This window comes from Equus caballus, chromosome 7, assembly GCF_041296265.1.
Source record: "Equus caballus isolate H_3958 breed thoroughbred chromosome 7, TB-T2T, whole genome shotgun sequence".
Lineage (NCBI taxonomy): Eukaryota > Metazoa > Chordata > Mammalia > Perissodactyla > Equidae > Equus > Equus caballus.
Genome location: NC_091690.1, coordinates 38,325,950 through 38,340,959, shown reverse-complemented (window position 1 = coordinate 38,340,959; position 15,010 = coordinate 38,325,950). Strand labels below are relative to the sequence as shown.

The window sequence follows — 15,010 nt, the reverse complement described above, 5'->3', positions numbered from 1 at the left end:
TATTGCAATTCGTATTGTTTTAAAATTTTATTTTCTACTTGTTTATTTCTAGTATGTAGAAATGTAATTAATTTTTGTGTATTTACTTTATGCCCAGAGACCTTGATAAATTCTTTGGTTAATTCTAAGAGTTTGTAAATTCTTTTGGATTTTATATGTGTACCATCTTTTATTTCTTTTGCTTTCTATATTGCACTGGCTAGGCACTCTAGAATGATGTGGAATAGATATGGTAATTGCTACTTCCTTGTTTTGTTCCTGATGTAAGGGGGAAACTTTAACTATTTCATCATTCAGTATGTTTTTTTTAGTTTCTTTCTGGATACTTTTTATTGCATTAGATTGTTCTCTTACATTTTTAATTTACTGACTTTTATTTTTATATGAGTAAGGTTTGGAATTTTTTCAAATGCATTTACTGCCTCACAGATGATCACATGACTATCCTCTCTTTTTTGTTAATGTGATGAACTACACTGATTTTTTTTCAGGTGTTAAACCAATCTTGCATTCCTGGGATAATCGACCTAGTCATGATGTTTTGTTGTTTTATCTGTTGTTGATTTCATTTTTCTAACTTTCTGTATTCTACTTAAAGTTACTACTTTATACCTCAAGTGGACTGTAGAAACCTTGCCACAATGTGTAGGTCCCTTTATCTTCCCTCTTTATCTTGTAGTTTTTATAAGCATTACATCTACATTCATCAGTGTTATAGTTTTTGCTTTCCACTGGCATATATATTTTCAGGAACTTAAGAGGAGATTAATGATCTATTACATTTACCTAATTATTTACCATTTCTGTGCTCTTCCTTCATACTAGAAGGTCCAAGTTCTACGTTGTTTACCTTCTACGTGAAGAACTTTCTTTAGTATTTCTTTTAAAGCCAATCTGCTGGTGATAAATTCTCTAAATTTTCTTTCATCTGAATATGTCCTTATTTTTACTTCATTTCTGAAGGATATTTTCACTTGATCTAGTTTTCTGGGTTGAGAGTTCTTTCAACATTTTGTAAATATTGTTCTACTGTCATCTTGTTCCTAATGAGAAATCCATTCATTTAAATCCTTATTACCCTATGTGTAATATGTCTTTTTTTCTCTGGCTGCTCTCAAGATATTTCTTTTATTTATTATTTATTTATTAAAATTTTTTTTATTGAGGTCATATTGGCTTGTAACATTCTGTAAATTTCATGTGTACATTATTATATTTCACTTTCTGCGTAGACTGCATTGTGTTCACCACCAATAGTCTGGTTTTTATCCATCACTATACATATGTGCTCCTTTAGCCCTATCCCATCCCCTTTCACTTTGGTAACCACCAACCTGTTCTCCTTATCTATGTGTTTGTTTGTCTATCTTCCACATATGAGTGAAATCATACAGTGTTTGTCTTTGTCTGATGAACTTTGCCTAGCACAATACCCTCAAGGTCTATCCATGTTGTTGCAAATGGCACAATTTTGTCTTTTTTATGGCTGAGTAGTATTCCATTGTGTATATATGTATGTATATATACCACATCTTCTTTATCCATTCATTTGTTGATGGGCACTTGGGTTGCTTCCACATCTTGGGTATTGTGAATAATGCTGCAATGAACATAGGGGTGCGTATATCTTTTTGAATTATTCATTTTATGTTCTTTGGATAAATACCCAGTAGTGAAATAGCTGGATCCATATGGTATTTCTCTTTTTAATTTTTTGAGACATATCCATACTGTTTTCCATAGTGGCTGCACCAGTTTGCATTCCCACCAACAGTGTATTAGTGTTCCCTTTTCTCCACATCCTCTCCAACACTTGTTATTTCTTGTCTTGTTAATTATAGCCATTCTGATAGGTATAAGGTGATAGCTCATTGTACTTTTTATTTGCATTTCCCAATTAATTAGTGATATTGAACATCTTTTCATGTGCCTGTTGGCGATCTGTATATCTTCTTTGGAAAAATGTCTGTTCATATCTTCTGCCCATTTTCTGATCAGGTTATTCATTTTTGGTTGTTGTTGAGTTGTATGAGTTCTTTATATATTTTGGAAATTAACCACTTGTTGGATGTATGATTTGCAAATATTTTCTCCCAGTTGGGGGGTTATGTTTTTGTTTTGTTGATGGTTTCTTTTGCTGTGCTGAAACTTTTTAGTCTGTTGAAGTCCCATTTGTTTACTTTTTCTTTTGTTTCCATTTCCTGGGTTGACATGGTATTCAAAATACACTGCTAAGACCAATATCAAAGAGTGTACTGCCTATGTTTTCTTCTAGGAGTTTTAGGGTTTCAGGTCTTATATTTAAGTCCTTAATCCATTTTGAGGTAATTTTTGTGTATGGTGAAAGATAATGTTCTAGTATCATTCCTTTGCATCTGGCTGTCCAATCTTCCCAACGTCATTTATTGAAGAGACTTTCCTTTTTCTATTTTATGTTCTTGGCTCCTTTGTTGAAGATTAGCTGTCTGCAGATGTATAGTGTTATTTCTGGGCTCTCAGTTCTGTTCCATTGATCTGTGCGGTCTGTTTTTCTGCCAGTACCATGCTGTTTTGATTATTGTAGTTTTATAGTATATTTTGAATTCAGGGAGTGTGCTACCTTCAAGTCTGTTCTTATTTTGCAGGATTGCTTTGGCTGTTTGGTGTCTTTTGTCATTCTATGTAAATTTTAGGAGTCTTTGTTCTGTTTCTATGAAGAATGTCATTGGGGTTTAGATTGGAAATGTGTTAAATATGTAGATTGCTTTTTAACTTGTGAAATGGAATTTTTAACTATGTTTATCTTCCAATCCACAAGCACAGCATATCTTTCCATTTCTTTATTTCTTCTTCGATTACTTTCAGTAATGTCTTATAATTTTCATTGTATAGGTCTTTCACCTCCTTGGTTAAATTTATCCCTAGGTATTTTATTCTTTTTGTTGTGATTGTAAATGGGATTATATTCTTGAGCTCTCTTTCTGCTAGTTTGTTATTAGTGTGTAGAAATACAACTGATTTTTATATGTTGATTTTGTACCCTGCAACTTGACTGTATTCATTAATTATTCCTAATAGCTTTTTGGTGGATTCTTTAGGGTTTTCCATATGCAGACTTGTGTCATCCACAAATAGAGTTTTACGTCTTCCTTTCCAGTTTGGTTCCCTGTATTTCTTTTTCTTGCCTAATTGCTCTGGCTAAAACTTCCAATACTATGTTGAATAAGAGTGGTGAGAGTGGGCATCCTTGTCTAGTTACTCTTCTTAGAGGAATAGCTTTCAGGTTTTCACTGCTGAGAATGATGTTGGCAGTGGGTTTGTCATATATGGCGTTTGTTATGTTGAGGTACTTTCCTTCTATACACATTTTATTCAAAGTTTTTCTCATAAGTAGATGTTGCATCTTATCAAATGCTTTCTGTGTCTATGGAGATGATCATGTGATTGTTTTTCTTTATTTTGTTAATATGGTGTATTACATTGATTGGTTTGCAGATGTAGAGCCATCCCTGCATCCCTGGAATAAACCCCACTTGATTGTGGTATATGGTCCTTTTAATGTATTGTTGTATTTGATTTGCTAAGATTTTGTTGAGGACTTTTGCATCTGTGTTTATCAGTGATATTGGCCTGTAATTTTCCTTTATTTGTGTTGTCCTTGTCTGGTTTTGATATCAGAGTGATGTTCGCTTCCTAAAATGAGTTAGGAAGCATCCTGTCCTCTTCAGTTTTTTGGAAGAGTTTGAGAAGGATGGGTATTAAATCTTCTTTGAATGTTTGGTAGATTTCACTAGAGGAGCTAGTCTTGGACTTTTGTTTTCTGGGAGGATTTTGATTACCGTTTTAATCTCTTTGCTTGTGATTGGTCTGTTCAGATTCTCTATTTCTTCTTGATTCAGTTTTGTGAGGTTCTATGATTCTAAAAATTTATGTATTTCTTTTAGGTTATCCAATTTTTTCATGTATAGCTTTTCATATATTCTCTTTTAATCCCTTTATTTCTCTGGTGTCTTGTAATTTTTCTTCTTTCATTTCTGGTTTTGTTTATTTGCATCTTCTCTCTTTTTTTGTTAGTGAGTCTGGCTAAGGGTTTGTCAATTTTGTTTACTTTTCAAAGAACCATCTCTTAGTTTCATTGGTCCTTTCTATTGGTTTTTAGTCTGTATTTTGTTTATCTACTCTGATTTTTATTATTTCTTTCCTTCTACTGACTTTGGGCCTTGTCTGTTCTTCTTTTTCTAGTCCTTTTATGTGTAGTGTAAGATTATTTATTTGAGGTTTTTTTTTGTTTCTTAAAGTAAGCCTGTACTGCTTTAAACTTTCCTCTCAGTAACCTATAAGTTTTGGTATGTTTGTTTGCATTTTCATTTGTCTCCAAGTATCAAGATAATTCTTTTATATTTGGATTTCAGCAGCTTTATTATGATATTTTGGTTTGTGATTGTCTTTGATTTTATTCATTGAATCTGTAAATGTATCTCTTTCAACAAATTTGTGATGTTTTCGGGAATTATTTCATAAAATAGTTTTTTCTTTTTTTGTATGCCAATATGTTTCTTCTCTGTGGGTATCTATGAGTCTTTTCATATTTTTCAGTCTTTTCAAAAAATTTTACATATTAGTTCTTCAAATTAGACAATTTCTTTTGTCTGTTGTCAGGTTCACTGACTCAGTCATCTCCATTCTGCTATTGAGACAAGCCAGTATTTTTTATTTTAGATTGTACATTTTTCAGTTTTAAAATTTTCATTTGGTCTTTTTATATAGTTTACGTTTTTAATCAAAGAATTTGTGTCTTTCCATTGGTCTCAATGTCTCATGAAGCGTGTTTATAATATGTATACATATTGTGTTGAAGTCTTTGAAGTTCAACATCTGTTTCATCTCGTAATTGGCATTTCTTGATTGTCGTTTCCTTTGGGAATTGCTTATATTTTACTGGTTTTTGGTTTATCTAGTAATTTTGGATTTTGTCATGGACATTATGTGAGGCTAACTCCTATTGAAATCCTCTGGAGAATGTTTCCTTTTTTGTCTTATCAGGCATCAGTGTGGTGGGTTCAGATTTAAGTTTCTATCTGGACTTCTTTAGGTGGTGGTTTCAGTTCATTTTCATAACTTTTGCTATCCTCTTGTCTTTGTTGGGGTTTTGTACACACTCTCTGCTCTCAAACGGTGCTTTTCCTGGTTTCTCTGGCCTGAAGGCTGGAGTTCTCCAAGAGTTTTAGCCTCTCGTGCTGCATGCAGTTTTTCCTGAGTGGAACTGCTGTCAAGTCTAAGTAGTGAGAGAAAAAAAGAGAGAAAAAGGTAACTAGGATTATCCCCGCAGTCTTTACACAGCAGAGTCCTCTTTTGTTTTTTCTCTGTTCAGAAGAATGGACTTTCACCTGGGGTCTTAAGGGCCTTGCTGTAGCTGAAGTGTTGCTCTCAGGTCTGTCTTTGGCTGAGTTAGAAGAGAAAAAAGAGGGAAAAGAAAACTTCTTAGCTTTTTCCCCCACACTCAAGGGGCATTTTTCAAATCCTCTGGCCAGAAAGTTGGACTTCTCTAAGAGGTTTGCTGTACATGCCTATTATTCCTGTCCTGATTGAGCCTTTCCTTGGGTCACTTCCAGGAGGTGACAGAAGGGGCAAAAAACCAGGAAGCAGACTGCCATTGTATTAGTCATCCTTCGAGTTTCGACAAAGCTCCCCAGTTCACCTCCTCTGAGTACAATTTTTAGAGTTCTCCAGTAGTTGTGTGTTTTTATTTTCTTTCGTTTCCTATAGTTTTTATTGTAAACAGTGGAAGAGACTGGAAGTCTCACATTCTTTTTTTGAAATAAATTCCACTGGATATAAAATTCTATGTTGATAGTTTTCAGACACAATTGAAAGAACTCAATCCAAGTATTCTGACTTTCTCATATTTCTTCCCATCAATGGAATGTGTATTTTTTCCCCCTGTCTACTATTCAGATTTTCTCTTTATCAGTTGTTTTTAGCTGTCTGATTATGATATGCCTGGTGTGATTTTCTAAGGGAGGAGGTAGGGCATTTTCTTCTCTTTTTTTGCCTACAGTTATACTTATATGAAGTGGCATAATGTTGTCCCAGATGTCTCTGATAATTTTTTCCTATCTTTTTCTTGCAAGCACACCCACACACAACCTAAAAACCAAAATAAATTTGGGGGGTAGTTTTTTTGCTATTTCTTCTAGTTCACTGATCTTTTCTTTTGCCATGTCTAGTATGCTTATTAGGTATTTTTTTGTTACAGATGTAGTTTTCAGCAGTTATAGTCCCATTGATCTTTTTTAGTTTTCATTTCTTTCTTCATTATCTTTTCTTTTCCATCTTTTAGCATACTAAGCATATTTACAAAGTGTTGTTACATTTTTTTTTTCTGCTAGTTCCATTACTTGTGTTGTGTCCAAGTCTGTTTCTACTTAGTGATTTTTCTCCTGGTTACACTGCTTTCACTAGATTGGTTAGGCTTCTCTCATATATGTGGAGATTAGGAATTATTAGGAGTTATTTCAGGTTAATTTATGTATAAATATTTCCCTTCATTTCTAGTAGTTTCCTCCTTTCTTGGAGTTTGATTTTAAGGCCCAGTCATATGGCAGCTTTGAAATGTGGCATCTGTTTCTCCTTCCCAGCAATACTGCTGCTCTCTGTTTGGACTGTAGTCTTCCTTGCTGTGTTTTGGAAATGCTTTCAGGTCAAAAGTTTGGCTGAATATGGAGTTCACCCTATGTAATTCATTTCTCTCAATGATCATAGCCTGTCATGTCTTTTCTGTGTGGTTGAACTTCTATGCTTCAAACAGTGGTTTATACGTTTTATCCAGCTTTTCTGATTGTTTTGGTCTAGTCCTAGATTTTAGTCTCTCCTGGCTGGTGTCAGAATTCTCTTGGGTGTGGCTGGCCTGGTTGTGTAGTGGTTAAATTCATGAACTCTGCTTCGGCGGCACTGGGTTCACAGGTTCAGATCCCAGGCTGGGAAAAAAAAGTCTCTTGAGTGGTTTTTATGTCTGTGTTAACTGGTATCATAAAATAAGTTAGAAAAACAGTCTTCTTTTTCTGTTCTTTGGAATACTGTTCTTTCTCGTTCCTCATTGTTTTCACAATTATCTTAACTAGTCCAGATAAATGTAGAAGCAGCTTAAGTTCCATAAAAATTTCTCTTGACATTTTTTTGTAAATTTTTAATTGAAGTTTAATATACATACATACACTTCTTTTACGTAGTGTAGTGATGGCTGGATTTATTCATGTCGTTTAATGTGTTAATAAATACCTTTTTTCAAGCACAGCATTTCATTGCATAAATATACCGTAATATATTCACCTATTCCCCTGTTCATGCATATTTTTGTTGTTTACATTTTCTGTTGATTATAAATAAAGCTCCTATGAATGTTTATGGACTTATGTTTTGGTATACATCTGGAATAGTTTTTTTGGATCTATATTTGGGAGTGTATTTGTAGGATCATAGGATAGTTGTATGTTTAGTAGGAATTAGCAAACAATTTTCCAAAGTGGTTGTACTGTTTTACACTCCGACCCACAATATATGAGAGTTTCAGTGTTCTGCATTTTTGCCAACATTGGTATTTTAATTTTTAAAAGTTTTTGGCTCTTTGGAGAGTGTGCAGTGTTATCGCATTATGGCTTTATTTTGCATTTCCTGATGAGAATGGCTTGAGCATCTACAATTATTGGCCATTTGGTATCCTCTTTTGTGAATTACTTGTTCAGATTTTTTTGCCATTTATAAAATTAACTTATCAGTTTTTATTGTAAGGAGTTCTGTATATATGCTGGGTATAACTTCTTTGTTTTAAATTTTGATGCAATTGAATTTATTAATTTTTTTCTCTTATGGGTAGCACTTTTTTGTTTTCTATTTAAGGCATCTTTATTTGCCTTAGATTTATTCTTCTGTGTTTATTTTTAGAAGCTTTATAAATTTTCACATTTAGTGAATTTCCACATTGAATGACTTTTTGTGTATTGTTTAAGAGAATGCTCAAGGTTTATTCCTATTTTGTGTTTAAAAAACCTGCGCCAATCTACTTTATTGATAGTACTCTTCTTTTGAATTGCATTGATATCTTTGTCATAAGTCAAGTTTTGCTGTATATTTTTGGGCTTTTTCTAGACTTTCTCTTATATTTCATTAATTTGCTTGTTCATCCTTACTCTGTCTGTCTAAGATAGCCACACTATCTTAAATTACTCTTGCTCTATAGTAAGTCTTTGAAATCAGGAGGTGTAAGGCCTGAAACTTCCAGGTTTATAATTTTTATGGCAAGCTATTAAGTATCTTGATATATTATATGTCAAACAAATATTACTAGCTTTAACCTAAAAAGTGGTCTTTTCTCTGAAAAATCTAAAAATATAGAATGTAAGAATAAAGTATATAAAATAATATAGATGCCCACTAAAGGTGTGAAATTTTAACTCTTTTATCTGTTTAATTATTAAAAAATTGAAGAGTAATCCTATCAGATTGATGAAGATAAAGATTGAAAATATTCATTGTTTGTGAGGTTGTATGAAAACAGGCAGTTGTATACATGGTTGGTGGCAGTGTAAATTGGATCACCCTTTCTGGAGGATTATTAAGCAGTGGGCATCAAAATAGTAAGAGTAAAGTACTTTTAGTCGTAAAAATAGAGCTTCATTTTAATGATGAATTTCATTTGGTAACTATAGACTTTCATAGATATTTTTTAGCTAGGAGTATTAAAAAAATGAGAGGTAAAAGTCTTGATTTGCTTTTCTAGGGTAATTAACAATGCCGAGTTTCTTTGAGCCTTTTCCTTGAATGGTACTAAATTTTAGTGCTGTAATGGGAGTTGGGGATGTCAGGTATCAATAAAATATGTACATATATCATTCCATTGGGTCTTGCTCAAGGAAGTTATCCTCTTGATGAATGGAAAAGACTTTGATTAGAGGATGAGACGAAACGATTTGCAGTAAAATATGGATAAAAATGTAATAAAATGCTCCAACTTGCTGTTTAGAGGATGAGTGCTGTGGAATATCAATAAAAGAAAATATCAGCATTTGGCTGAGTTATTGGGACAGGCTTAAGTGGAGTTGGTAGATTCGAATTGCATTTTGAAGATAGGGCTATATGTGTGTGTGTATATATATATATATATATATATATATATATATATATATATATGGGTAATGAGCATATTAAATTACACAGTAAAAGCAAGAGGTGTAAATTGAATGTAGGGAAGAATAGGCATAGTTAATAATGTATTAATTCCCTTAAACTCTTTGTGCCTGAGGTTTGTGATTCAAAGATAACCTCTTAGGAAGTTAGTTTATTGTCAGAGGTATATAGATAGAGAATTTAAATGTAAATGTGTGCACTTTTATGAAAGTATGTATCTGACATTGGCTTCTGTTGTCTCTTTAATTTTCTTTTGATGAATAGTCTTGTTTCTGTAAAGTTGATATAAATTCTATTTTGGAAGCATAATTAAGTGATGATTATAACATGAATTGGGAAAATTGTGTATTTTCTGTGAATGAATGTCAATTAATTAATATTTTCTAAAAAAGAACTTTCTTAATTTTTGAATTGGAGCAACAGAATAAAAACAACTCAAGCTACTTGCTTTCAGTAGAAATTTAAGAAAATTTACTTTATTTAAAAGAATATATAGGTGAAAATGTTAGTTTATCAGCCAGTAGAGTAAAGGTAGTATATTTTCCTTTTAATTCTATTTTCTGAGTCTTAAAAGAATAAATGATACCACTTTTTATGTCAAAGTGTATTGTGTTTATTCATTCACAAAAATATACTGAGTGGCCAGGATGTGCTTTGGACTTTCTGGACTATGGGAAAATATTGCTGGATAAAAATGTTTTCTTGAATCCCCTAAGGCTTCTTGGACCATTGCTTGGTGCTCTGCCTAATTATTGCCCTTTTGTCTTTTTAAGCAGAGGCTTTTCTGTCAGGCCCTTTTGAATAGCCTGTGAGTTTGCCTTTGGATGTTGTTTCGAGCTCCAGTCCAGTCAGTTGCAGTTGCAGAGTTGTGGTCCATCATGTGTCTCTCTCACATGGACTAGAGGCTAGGCAGATTTCCTCATTTCTCCTTACGTACGTGTTAGGGACCAAGGCCTATCTAGCACAGGGAGCTTGTTTTCAAAAGACAGTATTTTAATTTTCAGTCTACCAAATAAAGTCATCACCATTTACCAACTGGGTCCAGTGTACCCTTTTTTATTCTTTTATATATTTAAGTCAATTTATGAATAATTTACAGAATAAATAGTGGAAAACCACTTTATTAGAAATTTTAATAAGAATTTAAGCACAGGAAACCTCCAAAACTCTTTATGTCATGTAAATTTTGGTACCCAAACATCATAAAAGGTGAAGGAATATTGTCACACCTTAATTTTAGCAAAACAAGGTGATCCAGGTTGTTGTTGCAAAGTATTGTGTGATAAAGCCCTTTTGGTTTAATGACTAAATGGAGGAAAATACCATATTTTTTTTTCTTAGAAATATATTGTTCACTCATAATTCTTAAGTTATACAGTATTCATTTAGGATGTTATCATCAATCTGAGATGTCATTTACTAAAGCAATTTCACCACCATTATTAGAGTCTAGAGTCATGCTGTGTCTTTGCATTGCAACATCCTTTGATTGTAAAATATCTTTCTCTGTCAGTTTTCTCCTATTGTGGATGAAAAATGAAAAGTCTGAAATTCTCAAATATATTTAATGAAAGAGAAATGCCGACTACAAAGATTGTGTCTACAAACTTTTTAAGTACCTTCTTGAAAGGTGATGCACAGTCTGGGCAACACAACATGAAAACTGGTTGATGATTTATTTCACTATTCCATCAACATTGTGGGTCAGAGGTTGACAAAACTTCAGCTTACTGGCTGCTTGTTTTTGCACATAAAGTATTGTTGGAACATAGCCATGTTCAGTCATTTATGTATGGCTGCTTTTGTGCTATAATAATCACAGAGTTGAGTTGTAGCAGAGACAGTGTGGTCCACAAGCCTAAAATATTTACCATCTGTCCCTTTAAGGAAAAGTTTGCCAACCCCTGTTCTAGGTGTTCCCTCATCCTCCTTTTTTGGGGGTGGGGGGTGAGGAAGATTGGCCCTGAGCCAACATCTGTGGCAGTCTTTCCTGTATTTTGTATGTGGGACGCTGCCACAACATGGCTTGATGAGCAGTGTGCAGGTTTGCACCTGGGATCTGAACCTGTGAACCCTGGGCCGCTGAAGCGGAGTGTGCGAACTTAACCACTATGTCACTGGGCTAGCCCAATCCTCATTTTCCTTTTTAAAAAAAATCTTGTTTTTTATTTTAGTCTTTTTTCTAGCATGGTAGGGAAGAATTGATGAATGATGATGAATAGTGATGAAATAATACCTAGGATTATGAAATAACTGTGTGTTAAGATGGAGGAAAAATAAGACCAAAATTCTGTCTTAGATTTGTGAAAAGGTCCAGTGGATCCGTATGGTAATTGCAAGATAGAATGAGTCCTCTTTCATTACTAAAGAATATAATAAGGGGCTGGCTCTGTGGCCGAGAGGTTAAGTTCGCATACTTGGCTTCGGCAGCCTGGGGCTTGCCAGTTTGGATCCTGGGCACAGACCTAGCACTGCTCATAAAGCCATGCTGAGGTGGTGTCCCATTTAGAAGAACTAGCACGACTTACAGCTAGGATATACAACTGTGTACTGGGGGGCCTTCGGGAGAAGAAGAATTAAAAAAGGAAGATTGACAATAGATATTAGCTCAGGGCCAATCTTGCCCCTCCCCCCGAAAAAAGGAAAATTTTTCTTTTTACTTTGGAAGATTTCTAAAAACGAATAAAAAGACTTCTAAGAATGATTGGTTGTGAAATATCTACCCTATAAGTAAACTTGCTAAGTTTATTATTAACTTTAGTAAGTTTATTAAGTTTAACCATACTAAGGACAAAAACCTCAAAAAAAAATTTGGTCCGGTGGACTCTAATGATACGTATAAAGGGTTAATTCTTATACGTTCATACATTTTTACCTCATATCTTTGAAAGTTATGGCTTTTAATATTTATCCAGACTCTCTTGGCTACTTTTTTTAATAAGAAAACATTTTTAAAAGTTCAGTTCATACTGTGAATCTCTTCTTTTTTTAAAATTTTTTTTTCATTGATGCATAATTGACGTACAATGCTATATTAGTTTCAGGTGTACAGTATCATGATTTCAATATTTGTATACATTGTGAAATGATCACCACAAAGTGTAGTTAACATCCGTCGCCATACATGGTTATATAACTTCTTTTCCTTGTGATGAGAACTTTAAGATCTACTCTTAGCAACTTTCAAATATGCTATACAGTATTATTAACTATAGTTGCCATGCTATATATTACATCCCCATGACTTGTTTATTTTATAGCTGGAAGTTTGTACTTTTTTACCTCCTTCACCCGTTTACCCGCCCCCCCACCATGCAACCACCAATCTGTTCTCTATTATCTATGGGATTGTTTTTTTGATTCCACATATAAGTGAGATTATACAGTATTTGTCTTTCTCTGTTGGCTTATTTCCCTTAGTATAATGTCCTGAAGGTCCATCCGTGTTGTCATAAATGGCAAGATTTCATTCTTTTTTATGGCTGAATAGTATTCCATTGTATATATATGTACCACGGTTTCTTTGTGAATCTCCTAACTCGATTTAACTGCTCATCCCGTATGATTCTTCCCTATTATGTCATGTGGCATTGGCATTAATAATTAAAAGTTTTCTGTGACAATTTGTAGATAATATAGCATAAATTTGTTTTTTAAGGTGGATATTTGGATTTACTGTTTATTTTGTCTGGAGTGTAAAGAACCTTTTGATTTTCCAGTTTTTGTTTTTAAAATGGTGCAGCTGAATTTGTCACTGAAGTTAAAAAATCACCATTTTGAAAACTCTGGCAGACTAAGGACTTAGATGTCACTTTCAAATTTTGGTGTGAGAAGTGCTTGTTGTGATCTCTGAATTATGTTCATATTACCGTTTTAACTATTAATCACTGTGACCAAGGTTGTTTTATTCTAGCAACTCCGTGGGGAGATTTTAGTTTTGTGCTGAGACACATATTATAATAGCTGATTTTGAAATTTGATTATAAGAGCATGAAAAGTCTTATTTTCACAGGAAATTTTTCCTAATACAGTAAAGTTAAATATTTAAATTAGGTGAATTTTTTCCCTTATTTTTAATAATTAAAACAAGTTAGTTACAATTTTAAGAGATCATTAAATCAATATGTATTGCTGTTGGTACGGAGTCAGCAGAACTGTTAAAATTAACTATAATCTGCTTTTAAAAACATATTCACGCTAAAGGAGTAGTCATAATTCTTTTATCTTTATTTTTTTTAAGGCAAGAGGAGCAGACGTTCCAGAGATTTCTGGAGACCTTAGTCTTAAGACATGTGGCAGTACAGCCAGTATGAAGGTTAAACATGTGAAAAAGTAAGTATACTTTTACAGTGGGTTTTAAATGAATTCCTATAAATGGAAATTAGTTCTTTAATGTTCTTAAAAGTTTTGTTTAGGTTTCTGAGTAAAGAGGCTCTTACTCTTCATACATTAAATTGTACTATTAAGCCTTAAATTATGACTCAACAGTTAGTGGAATAGATCTGAAGATAGTCCACTTGTCTAAAAATACACTTCAATTTTGTTCTTGCAACAACTTTATGTCATTGTCTGTTAGGTTGCATTTGTTCAACAGGAACCATTCAAGTGTGTCTTTCTTGGTCCTTTTAATATGTGCTCCCGTGCATTTAGAAAAATCAGCTTTGTTGCTGGAGTTATAAGATTGGCATATCTCAGCTTTGCTTTGAGAAAGCCTGAATGCATGTCAGCAGTTGACTCTTAGGTGAGCTATCGGAAGGTGTTTGTTTCAGTTTTAAAAAGAAAAACCATCCTTTTACTTGCTAGAAGGTTAGATAGCTATGTTTTCATTTTAAGTATAGAAAAGACAAGGTTAAAAATGTTCATTCTGCACATCCAGACCCACCAATCCCGGACTGATGGGCTGCGACAACATTCACAGGTAAAATCTGGTTTTGTATTTTGTGGTGGGAATGCTGCTTCTCGTTAGAAGCTGGCCATTCACAGTTTCCATAACATTCACTGAAAATTTAGTTTTTCTATGATCATTGACTTGGTTCAAGATTAGGAGAGTCTAGTAATGCTTTTTAATTTTTTTTTTTTGGTTTTGGCCTGTGCGCTAGCTCTAGTTTTCATTTGATTCAGTGTATTTCTGAAAAGGTTTGTGTGGATATATGTGTGCTCATGCGCATGTGCTTATTAAATAGTTTTGCTTGCATGAGCTCTTAAACACATTTTATTTTCTCCTTAGGTGTAGTAATTTTGACAATTCCAGTGTCTTGTATCTCACTTATGTATTTCATGTGCTTCAGGTTACCCTTCACTAAAGGTCACTTTCCGAAGATGGCTGAATGTGCACATTTCCATTATGAGAACGTTGAGTTTGGCAGCATACAGGTATATTTGAAATATTTCCTACATACTAAATTAATATATATCTATATCTATATATCTGACAGGTGACACTTTGAAGTAGTTTTTTCTATCAGTGTCTTATCGGTTGATGTGAAGACTTTTATTCTCTTCTGTTGGCTAATACTTGATGCCTGATGACTTCTGATTCATGGGGAAACAGTATAATAGAGTCAATGTAAATCTCAGAATTTCTATTAGATTTCTGAACAGAGTTTGCCACTGTTTTATAGCATGAACTATTCTAGTTGTTACCTGGCTCTTGTGTTGGGTGGTAGCAGTGATTGATAAATCGCAGTTGGGGTGAAGTGAAGCAGGGGCGGGGGGAGAAGTGCTAATGGAATTTCTTTCAATGTTTTTTTCTTATTGTGAAGTGTATAGTGTGTATGTGCATATATATGTATTCAAAGCATATTCATGTATACATATACATTACATAACTATATATGTACATTTTGAA

At 33.6% G+C, this 15,010-nt stretch overlaps 1 protein-coding gene across 7 annotated transcripts in view; it reads left to right on the top strand.

Annotated features, from left to right (window-relative positions):
- ARHGAP32 (Rho GTPase activating protein 32) overlaps positions 1-15,010 on the top strand; it is a 320,124-nt gene that overhangs the window by 129,835 nt on the left and 175,279 nt on the right. For 4 of the 7 annotated variants that reach the window (XM_070272953.1, XM_070272952.1, XM_070272954.1 and 1 more), the window contains exons 3-4: positions 13,403-13,494; positions 14,451-14,535. In XM_070272953.1, coding sequence (XP_070129054.1) covers positions 13,403-13,494; positions 14,451-14,535 — 177 coding nt within the window. Of the gene's footprint in view, positions 1-13,402; positions 13,495-14,038; positions 14,081-14,450; positions 14,536-15,010 lie in introns of all 7 variants that reach the window. The other 3 variants (XM_070272951.1, XM_023645126.2, XM_023645124.2) reach the window with 1 other exon arrangement.